Here is a 14443-nt window from a genome sequence, read left to right as displayed (position 1 = left end):
TTTATTTGCTTTTTAAAAAAAGATTTATTTATTTATTCATGATAGAGAGAGAGAGAGAGAGAGAGAGGCAGAGACACAGGAGGAGGGAGAAGCAGGCTCCATGCCAGAAGCCCAACGTGGGACTTGATCCCGGGACCCCAGGATCGCACTCTGGGCCAAAGGCAGGCGCCAAAACGCTGAACCACCCAGGGGTCCCCGGTCCTGTTATTTTAAATCTGACCAAAGTTTCTTTTTGTTCTCCTTCAAAGTCAGTCCTTAAATTCCCCAGCCAACCACCAGAATGTACAGAGGCAGAGAGAGAGGGTGATGCTTATTACCCGATTTTATTAGAGAGAACTCTTCAACGTAAAAAGGAGGAGGGGCGGTAGGGAGGATAGAGGCCGGGGGCTGCATATGTTATTTGGGGCCAGCAGGACTGCACAGTTACAGAGGTGCCCATGGCTCTGGGTTTGAAAGAGACGGCGTTCTGTGCCTGATGAGGCCGCGCTCCGGATTGTCACACCCCAGACCACGGGGGCTGAGCACACGGAACCCCCAGAGAGAATTAAGACACACGAGGTTTGCAGTTTCATTGTGTTGAAATCAGTTCGACCATAAAAACGACATTGGGGGTGGGGACAGGCAATGCAACTGAGCCACCAGAGAAAAGGCGGTGGAGGGCGCTGGCCCGGGGAGCAGACCGAGGGGCTGCAGCGACAGTACCATGGCAAGGGACTCCACCGGGAGTATTGCACTGAGCCAAGTGGTGGAGGGAGGGGCGAGGGGAGGCGGGAGGATGGAGGCTGGAGGCTGGAGGCTGGCAGGGGCTCTCAGGAAGTTGCACCTTGTCAGTCTCAGGAAATGCCTTTTGTTTTCACAGCACAGCAATCCAGACAGTGCCCAGGCTCTCATCTCTCAGGGACAGCAGCCATCTCAGGGACAGCAGCCATCGGGGATGAGCCAGGAAGGAACTCAGATTTCTATGCTGGGGGCGGGCACAGCTGGGTGGGTCCAGGGCCTTCCTGGGATGGGGAAGGGGGTGGGGGGCGGAGCCTGGGAAAGGCCCTGAATTTGCTACACATTATAAATAAGGTCTTGCCTTCCTGCCCCCACCCCCCACCCCTGGAACATAATAAGCAAACACTCCCACCGGCACAGTCTGCAGACCACGTTTAGCATCCACGTGACAGTTCTCTGAAAAGGGACAAAGAAAGCAACCAACACAAAACAGGTCTCCAAAGGGGTCTCTGGGACCTAACACAAAAATAGAAACATCATGATATCCAGGACGCTTGCAAATTTCTCTCAAGTGTCAGCATCTAAGTGATGCCTTTGTTTCGTGATTCAATTAGGAAAGCCCGCGGGGACCAGAAGGGCTCCCCTCCTGTCTCCTAAAGCTCCAGGTGGCTGTCAGTGTCCTGTGTCCAGGAGGACTGTGCCTGCTGCTCTGGTCATCCCCACAGAACTCACAATGTGCCTGAACATCTGACCTTTGGGGGCTGGGAGGGGACTCCCCATGCCGTCTTTTGGGTGACATGGTTGTCCCTGTCAGTCACCAAGGCCTGAGATACCCCTTCAGACCTCCATCTGCTCAGTCGCCACCTTCCTTGGCGAGAAGGGGTAGGGATGGGCTGACGACTCACAGCATTAAGCCAGGGCACCTGCAGAGATGCTGATCTGAAATCCAGGTGAGGACGCTTTCTGCCTCTGGACAAAGGCTCCTTGGGCAAGAGGGGGAGGACATCACTTTGCTTCCAATCGGGGACACCCACGGGCTTGTTCTGACGGATCCTCTCAGGATTGCCTTCTCTCAGGGCCGCACGCTGGCACATTCCCTGGCAGCTCTGGACCGATGGCAGCCAGGCCAACAGGCTCCCTCCAGGCGCAAGAAGAGAGCCAGGCGAGGGGAGATGAGGGACACAGAAAATCAATCTCCTGGATCAGTAGGTTTTCCACCAGGAAGGCAAGGGCCAGGAGAAATTCTTCCAGAAGGCACAGCTTCTGCTCCAAGCCAGCTCCCAGCTCCTCCCAAGCAAGCCAGTGGGGGGCAGAGCGGTTAGGGGGAGACCATCCCCGCCATGCCGCCTCTCAGGAGGTGGGAGTGCATTTCTGTGGGGACAGGATGGACCCTGCCATGCTGTTGGCACCCACAGTGACACAGCGAGCTCTCTGAGCCCAAAGGGGGGGGGGGCTGCCCCTGCTGAGGACAACAAACCGGAAAAAAAAATTTATTTTTCATGAGGAATTTTGTCTCCTATCCTTAACTTGCGTTCATGTCAGCATCTTAAAGAGAAAGCCCAAAGCCCATCCCAGGCCCGGAGGAGCATCTCCTACTGGAAAGCCGAGCAGCGCGAGCACGGGAGGGCCCCTGCTCCAGGACCGGCTCTCGGCAAGTCCCACGGCCTGAGGGCCCAGCGCGCCTCCCCGGCTCAGGCCCTCTTCCAGACACTGAGCGGGCCACGCCGGGAGCACAGACAGGCCCACAGTCCTGAGCTCCGGCGAGAGGGGTGGCCCCCGGCCATACCTGCTCATGAGTCTCCTGGCAGGTGAGGTGGTGGGAAACAGACTCGTAGAGGTTACAGGCTTCGGCAGGGTGGAGAGTCGCCCCCAGACCACTGGTCAGCCACCTCCAAGGTCGATGTCCAGTGCCTGGCCCGGAAACCTGAGCCCCTGGGCTGCGGGTGGGGGCCCTTCCTTCCTCCGCATCCCGTCCAAGTGGAGAGACAGAGCCTTGGAGTGTGGATTTCAGCCGGGGGGGGCACGGCCCCCCGAGCCCACAGGCCTTGTTCCCTCCGGGAGACACATGCAAGCACAGCAAAGAACCACAAAGTGCAGTGGACTTTCTTCTTTTCCCGCGACACGTCCTTTTTTTTTTTTTTTTTTTTTTTTTATCTTTTTCTAAAAAAGCACACGTGTGCTGCTGTCTTTGTGCAAAGAGTAAGGACCCAAAATAAATACATGATCGGACACTCAGGGAGGTTCACAGTCTCACAGGCATAGGTAGTTGACGGGAGCGGCGGCGGCCGGCGTGCAGCCAGGTCCTGCGGGCGGGCCTCCGGGGAGCAGCCGGGGCGGTGGGCGCTCGGCTCCGGCTCCGGGTCGGTGACTGCATAGAAATTACTGCGGAAGGCAAGGGGGTGGCTGAGGGGCGGAGGGGCGGGGCGGGACGGGACCCCCAGCTGCTGCCCGGCCCCCCGTCTCCCCCTTGGTCCTGGGGGCAGGTCCTGGGGGCAGGTGGCCAGGTGGGGCTAGGAGAGGCCAGGTGGGACCAGGTGGGGTTAGGTGGGGCCAGGGGTGGTCAGGTGGGGTCAGGTGGGGCCAGGCGGGGCCAGGTAGGTCCAGGTGGGGTTAGGTGGGGCCAGGCGGGGCCAGGCGGGGCCAGGTAGGGCCAGGCGGGGTCAGGTGGGGCCAGGCGGGGCCAGGTAGGTCCAGATGGGGTTAGGTGGGGCCAGGCGGGGCCAGGTAGGGCCAGGCGGGGCCAGGTAGGGCCAGGTGGGGTTAGACGGGGCCAGGTAGGGCCAGGCGGCCAGGCGGGGTCAGGTGGGGCCAGGCGGGGCCAGGTGGGGCCAGGAGAGGCCAGGTAGGTCCAGGCGGCCAGGCGGGGTCAGGTGGGGCCAGGCGGGGCCAGGTGGGGCCAGGCGGGGCCAGGTGGGGCCAGGCGGGGCCAGGTGGGGCCAGGCGGGCTCAGGTGGCCAGGCATCAGGTGGCCAGGCGGGGCCGGCAGGCCGAGCGCTGGCCCAGCGCTGGCCCGAGGCCGAGCGGGGCGCACTTACGGTGTCGCTCTCGCCGTCGGAGGCTGGGTGGGCGTGGGCGTGCGCGCTATAGTGAAGCGGGGAGTACACCCAGCTCCTCTCATCGGTGGGCTGGGCGGGCGGGCGCGCGTGCAGGAAGGGCGCAGAAGAGCAGGGGTGCGAGGAGGCGCGACAGAGGCGACAGGGAGGAAGGAAGAAACAGAAATAAAGGAGGCGGACCCCAACGCGGACGACGAGGCGGCGGCTCAGCCCCTGGCCCCGGCGGGCCCTCCCCCCACCCGGACGGCTCCGGGGCTCCGGGCCCTCCGGCGGAGCAGCGGCAGCGCGGGGCTGGCGGCAGGAAGCGGAGCGCGGGGTGCAGCGGAGCTATGGGGGGGGGCCTTTGCTTGCTGTCCCTGTCCCCTCCCCCCTGCTCAGACCCCGCCCCGGTGGGGCACCCCAGCCTCGGGTCCTGCCTGCTGTGTGGCCACCGGGGCCGCCTGCTGGAGCAGGGCCCCGAGACCCCTCCACCGAGGGTCCTGGGTGATGAGGGCAGTCGGGTTGCAGGTGGAGCCCATTTTCTAGAGGGGGAGACCGAGGTGCGGGCCACCCAGAGAGCCAGCCACAGGGGGTGGGCCGCTCTTCTCACGGCTGTCAGGGGAGGGGTCCCCGTCCCCGTTATGGGTCAGACTCGGGGGTGGGGCAGGGCGCACCTTCCCCCGGCACCCACACCTGTCCCTCCTGGGTCTGTTCTCAGCACCAGAACCCCTGCAGATCCCTTCTCCCTCTTCCTCCTCTTTCCTGGGGATCCCCACCCCCCAGTCTGCAGCGCCCTTGCTCCACCCCTGCCCTGGCTAAACCCGCGGAGGCCATAACCCGAAGAGCCCCCAGACCTGCCCCTCCTCGGTCGGCTCACAACCACGAGCCTCAGCTCTGCAGGGGTGGCTTCCTCAGAGCCTCCTGAAGGACAAGTACGAGCACGCGACCTCCAGGCTCTCCGGGTGAACCCAGGACCCCCCTGACCTTGCTGCCCTTCAGGGCCCCCGCTGCCTCTTCCCACCTCTGTGCCCCCTCCATCCCGCCCTCCTACAGCTCTGGCTGCAGAACCTGCCCTCACAGGCCAGACCACCGGCACTGGCACCAGGCACCTGGCCCAGGGCCACATGCCCCCTGAAGGCCGTCCATCAGCGGGCAGCCTGGCACAGAGGCGCATAGGCCCTGCTCACCGCTTGGTGGTCACAGCACACCCCGCCCGGCCCCCACCCCAGCCGGCCGGAACCGGTAGTCCGGGAGCATGGGGCGAGGCCTCTTTTGGGGCTGCTCATGCCGTGTCCGACACAGGGCAGCTGCAGCACACATTCGATGCCAGGGCAGCTGCCCCTTTAGGACAAGAATACGGGACAAAAGAATCTCCATCTGAACTCTGCAAAGAGCTGGCCTCAGGGGAAGGAGGGATCGTGGGCAGCAGGATCCAGAACTCTGCGATGACCCCACTGAAGTGGGGCCAAAGACACATCCTCCCCAGGTCCTAGGGTCTGTGCCCACTCACCTAGCCCTCACGCTTGCTTCCGTTGTGCCCTCTATGGAGCCCCCCTCCTCTTCCCGCCTCCCCACATCCTGAGTGTTTCCTGGTCCGGGTCAACCCCTCTCCAGGCAGCCTCTGCAAATCACTTCCCCAGGGGGCCTCAGGGCCTGCTGTGTGTCCCCAGCTCTTGGATCATCTTCGGGGTGTGGAATCCCTGTCTCAGCAGGACACAGCACGGCAGGAAGGTCTGGGGAAGTGGTTTCCACTTCTTGGGTTTGCTCGGCAGTGCTGGACACCCACTGACGCTCAGAGGCATTTAGGGTAGGAGATGGGAGCCTCTGAGGGGCCTCATCTTGAGAACAAAAATTCCTACTTCAGGTATTCAACTTGTTTTGCCTGCTTGAGTGCTGTGTGGCTCTGGGCAGGTTCCTAGGCCTCTCTGGGCCCCTCATTTATTGCTCATGACGACAGTAACAGGTCCTGATAATACCATGGCTACACGATACCCACAGTGTCCCAAGCACAATAGATGTCTACTAGACACAGGGGCTGCTTGGGAATTTGGACCCAGATTTTATCTGAACTGTGCCCTCTTGTGGGCTTCCCTGGGGAGCTGAGCCCGTGGTTTCTCCACTATCAAGTAGGTATGGAGATACCACCTCCTCTCTCCTGCAGCGAAGAGCTTGGCTTTGAAGTCCCTTTGCTGACCTACATGACCGCCCGCTTCTGCAGGGCAGATGCCCCTTGGGGAGCCACTGGCAGCCAGGTCTGAATATTAGACAAGTGTCGACCGACTTGTCCCTGACTTAGGCAGGCTGGGGAGGGGGCAGAAACAGCCAGGGGCTGGGGTCAGATGCAGACCCCACCACTACGGACAAGTCCCCTTAGCCCTGGCTGTGTGCCTAGCAATGCCCACCTCAGAGGGACCTAGGTGACATCACTGGGGACACATGGCCGGCTTCAGTCGTGGTGATTATTTCCCCAAGTCCCTTCTCAGAGGACGAGGGACAGCCAGGACTTGTGGCTCCCTGCTGCCCAGGGTGGTGGGACAGGGGCTGGGCTCCCTGGAGGCCTGCTGTGGTCACTTACAGTCCCTGAGGAGCTCAGCGTCACGGCCCGCAGTCGGCGATGCCGGGGAGAGTAAATCCAGTACCTCCCATCGGTGAACTGGGCGGGCCGGGCGGGCGGGGGAAGAAGCAAACAGAGGACAGGATGAGGCAACAGGAATCCAGGGGACGGTTAGGTGGGGAGGGTGCTGGGCAGGGGCAGGTAAGCCGATGGCCAAGCAGGAGGTGAGTTTCAGGGTGGCGGGGGTCCCACAGCAGCCCAATACCTTCTCTGCTGCCCACAGGGCCTGGCCGCCCACTTGGGTGTCAGGACCCAGACACACACATAGGATGTGGCCCCCTGGGGCCACCTCACACACTGGTCCACAGGATGGGACACAAACCAAGCCCCCAGGGATGGGGATATGACGGCGGGTGTGTGGACGCAGAGACAGTGCACCTGTTCCTTCTCCAGGCCCAACGGAGGCCCCAAGACAGAGCAGGGTGGTGTTAGCTACACAGCAGCAGCAGCAGCAGCAGCAGCAGCAGGCCCCCAGCTCACTGGCCAACAAGATCGAAGGTCTGGGAGGAGGAGAGGCAGTCCCCCTCATTGCATAAGGCCTTCTGACCTGACCCCTCAGTAGGGCTGCCCGAGGAAGACAGCCCCAGGACCCACTGGGGCAGGGGGTGCCATCATTGGACTGGACTTTGCAGGTTACCTGGCTGCCCAGCACCCACCTCACCCAGGCTCCTGGCCCAGCTGTTTGCCTGTGGGAGATGCAGAGTGGGGGAGGCGACCCCCTGCTCTGGAAGAGAGGTCCCAGGTCCCTGGGGGAGGGCCTCTTCTTGCTCCCACAGACCCCGCCCCATCCAGGAGCAGCCATGAGTCCTCAGCCAGTGAGGTTGGCAGCGTGAAGCACACCTACCCCTCGCCACAATTCCCTTGCATCCTTGAGAACAAAACCCGCCTAGCTGCACCCACCACCCAGCGGGAGAAGATCCACATGGTTTGCAGCCCTCAGAGGCTGGCCCGGTGGGGCACGCAGCTTGAGGACTCCAGATGTTTCCTAGGGAGACGCGGAGGCATGGCTAGGGCCTTGCCTGGCGGTGGTCACGAGGCCTGGGGAGGAGGGACAGGGCTGTTCCCTGGTCTTGGAGTGGCCTGGCCTGGCTTGGATGGTGAAGGCAGGGTGCTCCCATGCCATGTGAGCATGTGATGTGAATGTGTGTGAGGGGACACTGGGCGTGCAAGAGTGTATGCATGTGACTGCTGACCAGTCAGCGCACTGTGTCCACGTGGGTGCTCTGTGAGTGTGACTGCAGGAGTGTATGCCTGGTCAGGGGTCTGGTGACGGAAGGAGCTGCAGGGGACTTACAAAGTAGATGTCTGTGGCGGGTGCATCCTCCTCATCCGAGGCCTGGCTGGCGGGCTCCGAGGCCTGGCTGGTGGTTTCTGCTTCGGCAGCCGCACAGGCATGAGCTGGAGAAGCCTCCACCCTGGGGACACGAGGACAGGGGAGTCCTGAGGCGGGGCTCCAGACAGCACCCACACCAGCCCCAGCCTGCACCTGCCTCCTCCCCTCTCATCAGGAGGTCATCATGGGGACAAGAGACTCAGGAAGCCAAATAATTGCCCCCCACCCCCCGCCTCCAAATACCTCTGTGGCGAGGTGGGGAGGATGTGCCCACCCACTAACAGGTGAGCCTCTACTGACTGCTGCTCAAGCACACACGGGTGGGCAGGTCCTGGCCTCACCACTCACCCCTGGCGACCCTGAAGGTCCTTTCCCAACCCTAAGCCTCAAGTAGCCTCACCTGTAAAGGAGGGACACCTAGCACCCACCCCACATTGAGGTCAGAACCCCTTTGTAATCTTTACTGAGCATTTGTGATCTTGAAAGAGCCAGGTATCCCGAGTTACGGAAACAGGCTCCAGATGGGAGGGGAGGCGACTCCTAGGTCTCACCTGGTGGCAGGTGGTTGGGGGCACAAGTTCATCTCATGAGCAAAATGCACAGCTCTGAGATGGGAGGGGCACCTATAACCACGGGGCTCTCCAGCCACGTGGGATGGTAGGCTGTTTTGGGGGCAAAGACAGAAAGATCTGTCACATGGCAGGAATTCAGTTAATGGGAAAAAGTGGCTGGTGGCAGAAACCGCTGTGTGTGCACGCGGGCGTCTGTCTGCGTGTCTGCAAAGTAATTCTTGATGGCAACGCGCAGGCGGGGAGTGTGTGTGAACGCTAAGTAAGGGGTCTTGAAAAGAAGAGAAACTTTAGAAGCAGGTGAAGCAGAAATCAACAATGGAAGCAAGAAGAATTTGATAACACAGCAAACACAGAACCAAACAGACCAAACCGAACAAGGACATAGGCAACTAGACGCCTCGATCAATACACGGGACACAGAACGTTCCTTCCCTCCACAGAAAACACACGTTTCTCTCACATGCCCACTGATTTGGGGGCACCTGGGAGGCTCAGTCGGTGAAGCAGGTCAGGATCCTGCGGTCCTGGTGTTGAGTCCCACATCCTTCCCTCCAGCTCCCTGCTCGGCGGGGAGTCTGATTCTCCCCTCTGCCCCCCCGCCCCCGCTTGTCTCTCTTGAATAAATAAATAAAATCTTTAAAATGATAAATTTTGGGGATCCCTGGGTGGCTCAGCAGTTTAGAGCCTGCCTTTGGCCGAGGACATGATCCTGGAGTCCTGGGATCGAGTCCCACCTCTGGCTTCCTCCAGGGAGCCTGCTTCTCCCTCTCTCTCTGTCTCTCATGAATAAATAAATAAATAAAATCTTTTAAAAAAATAAAATAAAATAGAAAGATAAATTTTGGGGATGCCCGGGTGGCTCAGCGGTTGAGCGTCTGTCCTTGGCTCAGGGCATGATCCTAGGGTCCTGGGATCCAATCCCATGTCGGGGTCCCTGGAGGGAGCCTGCTTTTCCCACTGCCTGTGTCTCTGCCTCTTTCTCTTTTTCTGTCTCTCACGGATAAATAAATAAAATCCTTTAATAAAAAAAAATTTTGTATTCAATCATGAAGGTTTTGATCTGTTTTTTAAATATACGTCAATTTCTTTAAGGCCGCTTTCTTCAACTTATAACTAAAGACGTATAGGGGGATCCCTGGGTGGCTCAGGGGTTTGGCGCCTGCCTTTGGCCCAGGGCGCGATCTTGGAGTCCCGGGATCGAGTCCCGCGTCGGGCTCCCGGCATGGAGCCTGCTTCTCCCTCCTCCTGTGTCTCTGCCTCTCTCTCTCTCTATGTCTATCATAAATAAATAAATAAATCTTTAAAAATAAATAAATAAAGACGTATAGAAATCAGCCCTGAAAATATAAACAGGTCTTCAAATCCTGGAAAGTTGAGAGACACTTCTAAAACCCTACAGCAGGGTGTCCCCCCCGGCACACGGCGGGTGGGGGGGCAGGGTCACGCCGGGTGGCTGAGAGCCACTGCCCCGGATCAAGGAGCCGGTAGAGAACTGCCCCACGCGAACCCAGCAGAAGGGGCGGCCGCAGGCGCCTCCCCGTTGAGGGAAAGGCCCGAGCACGGAGAGGAACCAGGGGCGGGAAGGCAGGTGCTCCGCAGGAGCAGAAGCAGTGACGTAGGAACAGACACCCGGGCAGGGGGCTGCATCCAGAGGCTCCCTGGGGAACCGGAAAGCCCCCTCCCGCAACCCGGGGCTCAGGGCAGAAAGGGTGAGGAACCCCGGGAGATCCGAGGCCCCCCAGGGGCCCCTGCAGACTGCCTGGTTCCCACGCCCTGTACCGCCCCTTTCCAGTGGGAGGCCCCATTCCCAGGCTCTCCCCGCTTCGGCTCCCCCACCCCGTCCACAACCTGGACTACATCCCCCAGCCTGCCTTGCTGCCAGCTGGCCACGTGACTGCGCTTAGCCAATCGGATCGGACCGAGTGCGCGGTGCAGGGGTCTGCGATGCGACACTCACCCTGCGTCCTCTTCAGTGGGGACCACGATCTCCACGCTGCACGCGGGCTCCACCTGCACCGTGATCTGCTGCAGGTCCTCCTCTGCATGTGTCTCCTCCTGGGGCCTGGAGACAGTGGGAAACTGCACCTCACTCTCTCTCCTCACCCTAACTCTGCCCCCAGGGGCAAGCTCCAGGCCAGCTCAGATCTCCAGCCCTGGTGGGAAGCCGGGGGGGCCTCCATGGGGTGCTCTCTCTGGGTGCCATCTGACCAGTGCCCTGGGCTGGTCCAGCTCACCCCTGGTCCTGTGGGTGTCATGCCCACCTGGGGTCTGCAATGGGGGCAGGGACTGGTTGTCCACCTGAGACCATCTTGTGACTCTGGTACCAGCAGAGGCATAATGCATAGGGTGGGATCCTGCCCACCCTCCTGGGGGGAATCTGCACATGGGCCTGGGGCCTGGACTGGGGTGGGGTGGCTCCAGGGCTTTCAAGGTCCAGGCCCCTGATGCAGGTGGGTCAGAACATTCCAGCAGCCAGGCATGCAGAAGCTCTCTGGATGGATGGCAGCATCAGAGAGCAGAAAGGTCGCTGAGGTGGGAGCAAGCAGCAGGAGAGAGAAGTGCATTCTGCCAAATGCCAAGTGCTTTGTGCTGTAACTTTTTTTTTAATGGCCAGAATAATTGCCCCAAAACTAAGGAAAGCAAGCCCTATTCACTGTGGTCGGGATGGCAAGATCAGGCAAGTGCAACCACCGAAGTGCCCCCGAGGGCAGGCTACATTCTGTCAGACAGAACCCGCAGGCGCTCCCCCCAGCTCACAGATGACCTTTATCTGCTAAGTGCACAAAGCAAGAGGCCTGCAGGGGCAGAGAGCTGCGCTGGTGTCAAGACCAAAGGCAGAAACAGGCCTGTAGATTTGTTTTCTCATATAGTCATAAAATATTTCTAGAAAAATAAAAAACCCATCCAGGGACTACTCCCACGGAGGGGAAGGGGCACAGGGCAGGGGGAGGTTTTTCACTATATTGTCTTTTGTACCACTTAGAATAAAAATATGTAAAAATTATTTAAAAAAGGATCAACAAGCAGGTTCAGGGGAGGGGTCCTCTGGCCCCTCTGGGGGTCTGTGTGGAGAGACAGAGAGGACCACAAAGTAACTCAAGATTCTGTGATGTTCTAGAGTCTAACTTAAAGCTGTGCCCAGGGGAGTGGCCAGAGAGGCGGGACTCTGGGTGGAAAAGTGCAGGAGTGCCTCAGGGGAGGCCGGACTGTGGGGGCGGTCGGGGTCTGGGGTCTCAGCTCACCGGCCATCGGGTCCTGAAGACTGTGTGCGCCTCCTGCAGAAAGACGCAAGCAGGTGGATCAGGTGGGGGAGGCCGCCCGCCCCGCCCCTCCCGCGGAGGATGCGCACCCCCCACCCCTGCCTCACGGAGGGAGAGGCCCCAGGCTCCTCACCGGTACCGAGGCTGCTCTGATGACTCCGAGGGAGATCGCTCCGGGATGGAGAGAGACGTGGAGGACAGGGTTGTAGCGATGGAGGCGGTGGTGGCCTCCTCAAAAGACGGCGGCGTGCAGGGCAGGAGGTCGGGCCGACCTGTGGGGAGGAGGTTGTGGGCGCTGAGGCAGCCAGGCCCCCTCTCCAGCCCTCCCAGGCCTCTGGCTCCACCTGCAGCTTGGCTCACCTTCAGCAGCCCGTGCCCCGCCCCACCTGCCACCCAACACTCCATTCTGCTTGGCAGCTTTAAGAGGACAAATACGGGGGATCCCTGGGTGGCGCAGCGGTTTGGCGCCTGCCTTTGGCCCAGGGCGCGATCCTGGAGACCCGGGATCGAATCCCACGTCGGGCTCCCGGTGCATGGAGCCCGCTTCTCCCTCTGCCTGTGTCTCTGCCTCTCTCTCTCTCTCCGTGACTATCATAAATAAATAAAAAAAATTAAAAAAAAAAAAAAAAAAAAAAAAAGAGGACAAATACGCTCGAATTTACTGTCGGCACCAAGGTTTCGGTAGCCCACTACTCTCAAACTGCAATCGAAACCCTCCTCAGGCCCACAGGTCCTGCTGGAGGCCCACTTCCTCCCTCTCTCTTTCCCTGACTTTGCTCCAACCACACAGGTGTCCTGCTGTCCCTCCAACACAGCAGCCCCAGGGCCTCTGCATGTGCGGTTTCTCCCTTCCTTTATGCTATTCCACCCAGCCCCTCCGTGCCTGGAATCTCTGACTCTTTAACCCTGGGAACTGGGGGGAACCTTCCAAAACATCATGCCCAATTCCATCAAATGCTTCATGCCTCTAGGTCTCCGGGTGTCTGGTGATGGGGTGGGTCACCTCCCCGGTGGCACCTTCTCTGTTTAGCTCTCCCTGTGGCAGTCTCAGCTGCTCCCCCTCCCCACGTGGCCTCAGATCTTTGGCTGGGCTGGGGGTGACTGTGACCCAGGCCCCTCCCGTCCAGGTAGCCAGCCTCAGTAAACCCTTCCTCACACTGTCCCTTAGCCCCAGGGACAGCACCTGTCTCCAGCAGCCCCCTTATCTCTCCCATCACCAAAGCACCCAGTCACCTTCGTCCTCCAGCGTGGGGTAGCTGCGGGCCCCCCGGAGATCGTACTGTGCGTCCTCCCGCTCGCTGGGGATCTGGCTGGCCGAGAAGGCAGCTGTGGGTCCCAGGGGCTTGACAGCCAGCAAGGCCCCACGGCCCTTCTTGGACGGTGAAGATTTCAGGGCTGTGGATGGTGGAGAGGTGGAGTGATGCTTGGGGCAGCCTAAGAGCCAAGGCAGCACCGAGGCAGGCTCCCCCAGCCCCGGCCCTCCTCCGCACGGAAGCCTGGTTGGTGCCCCCCGAGGCCCGCTGCCTGCACACAGGACCCCCCGCTGCCCGGCCTCCAGCGTGGGCAAGAAGCAACATTCTCTGTGCAGAAAACCCTGCCCTGCTCTCTACCCAGCTCTGCCTGGAGGTCCCAGGCGGCCCTGTCCTGCGGCCCGCCCTGCCCGTGGCCTCCACTTTCACACGAGGACACAGAAAGCCTTGGGGCATGCGGGGTCAGCACCAAGGGCCAGGCTCCAACCCAGGACAGAGCCTGGGGAACGGGGCTCGCCCTAGCGTCACCGTCTGCAGCAACAGGGTGGGATAAAGCGGGTGAGCCCCGTGGCACCCCCCGCACCAGGCCTCGCCCATCCGCTCCTGCTGTGAGCTCTGCTCCCAGGATGGCCACAGCTCCCAGCACACACGTGCTGGATTCCCTGTACGCGGCCCTCCCGTCCCTGGAGGCTGGCAAGCGCCCCTGGACCAGTGAGAGTGACGCCCCAGGCAAGGTTCTCATCTGCTCACGTGGACGGTACGCTCACGTGGACGAACCACCCGCTCTCAGGAGACAAACGCCAGAACTGTGGCGTTTGCACACTTCCCCAATGTGAACAATATAAATAATCCCCCTGCCATCGAGTTCCAGCTACTGGCTAGATGTCAGAGAACATGGGGTCGCGTTGGCACCATGACTGGCTCCAGGTGACCGGAGCTGGGTCACCACCCACACACACCTGGTGGAGAGGTGGGGTTCCATCGCTCCTGCAGGTCGAAGCCTGGACGGTAAAGTGCATGCCCACGAACACTGAACATCTGCTGCGTGCCAGGGACATACAGTGACCAAGGCTGACAAGCACGCTGCCTTCTGGCGGCCCAGGGGGCAGATGCCAGGCAGGCACATGGGGACAGAGACAGGCCCTATCAGGCAGCACATGGGATCCTGGTCTGGGATGTGCACCAGGGTCTGGGACTCAAGGCCCAGTGCAGACAAGGGACCTCCCGAGGCCACCCCTGGAGCACGGGCACCTCTGTCCTATGCCCTCCCTAACAATGCCCGGTCTGGCTGATGACGGGCTGCCTCCATGCCCACTAAGGCCACGTGTCCTTGGTGATGCCATGAGGCTGCAGGTGATGCCCTTGAGGACCGGTATAGGGCCAAATGCACCCGTTTCGTGTGTAAACACATCTTGCCCTCACAGCTCTGTACAGACAGGCAAACCGAGGCATGGGGTAGGGCGTCACCCACTGGAGGTCACACAGGCAGGATGCAGTGGGGCCAGGACCTCAAGCTCAGACAGTGGGCACCGGGCCCATGAGGGTGGCACCCTGACCACCCTGCTCTCTGGACCTCGTCCCTGAGCCAGGCCCAAGGATGGCCAGGCAGAGGGAGGAGGTGCTCTGGGTTCACCGCACTCTTGGCCACCCCGCCTCCCCGCTCCG

General features: G+C 60.7%; 1 protein-coding gene across 17 annotated transcripts in view; it reads right to left on the bottom strand.

Moving 5' to 3' along the window:
- Window positions 1-304: 304 nt before the first annotated feature.
- PIP5K1C (phosphatidylinositol-4-phosphate 5-kinase type 1 gamma) overlaps window positions 305-14443 on the bottom strand; it is a 49741-nt gene continuing 35602 nt past the window's right edge. For 7 of the 17 annotated variants that reach the window (XM_072721782.1, XM_072721781.1, XM_072721785.1 and 4 more), the window contains 7 exons: window positions 12762-12923; window positions 11662-11800; window positions 11511-11543; window positions 10226-10330; window positions 7658-7778; window positions 3753-3842; window positions 305-3099 (listed from right to left, as the gene is read on the bottom strand). In XM_072721782.1, coding sequence (XP_072577883.1) covers window positions 3097-3099; window positions 3753-3842; window positions 7658-7778; window positions 10226-10330; window positions 11511-11543; window positions 11662-11800; window positions 12762-12923 — 653 coding nt within the window. In that variant the 3' untranslated portion in view covers window positions 305-3096. Of the gene's footprint in view, window positions 3100-3752; window positions 3843-6324; window positions 6403-7657; window positions 7779-10225; window positions 10331-11510; window positions 11544-11661; window positions 11801-12761; window positions 12924-14443 lie in introns of all 17 variants that reach the window. The other 10 variants (XM_072721784.1, XM_072721783.1, XM_072721790.1 and 7 more) reach the window with 2 other exon arrangements.

The sequence above is a fragment of the Vulpes vulpes genome, chromosome 9 (genome assembly GCF_048418805.1).
Source record: "Vulpes vulpes isolate BD-2025 chromosome 9, VulVul3, whole genome shotgun sequence".
NCBI lineage: Eukaryota > Metazoa > Chordata > Mammalia > Carnivora > Canidae > Vulpes > Vulpes vulpes.
Note: the sequence above shows the minus strand (reverse complement) of the source record. Positions and strands in the feature narration are given on the sequence as shown.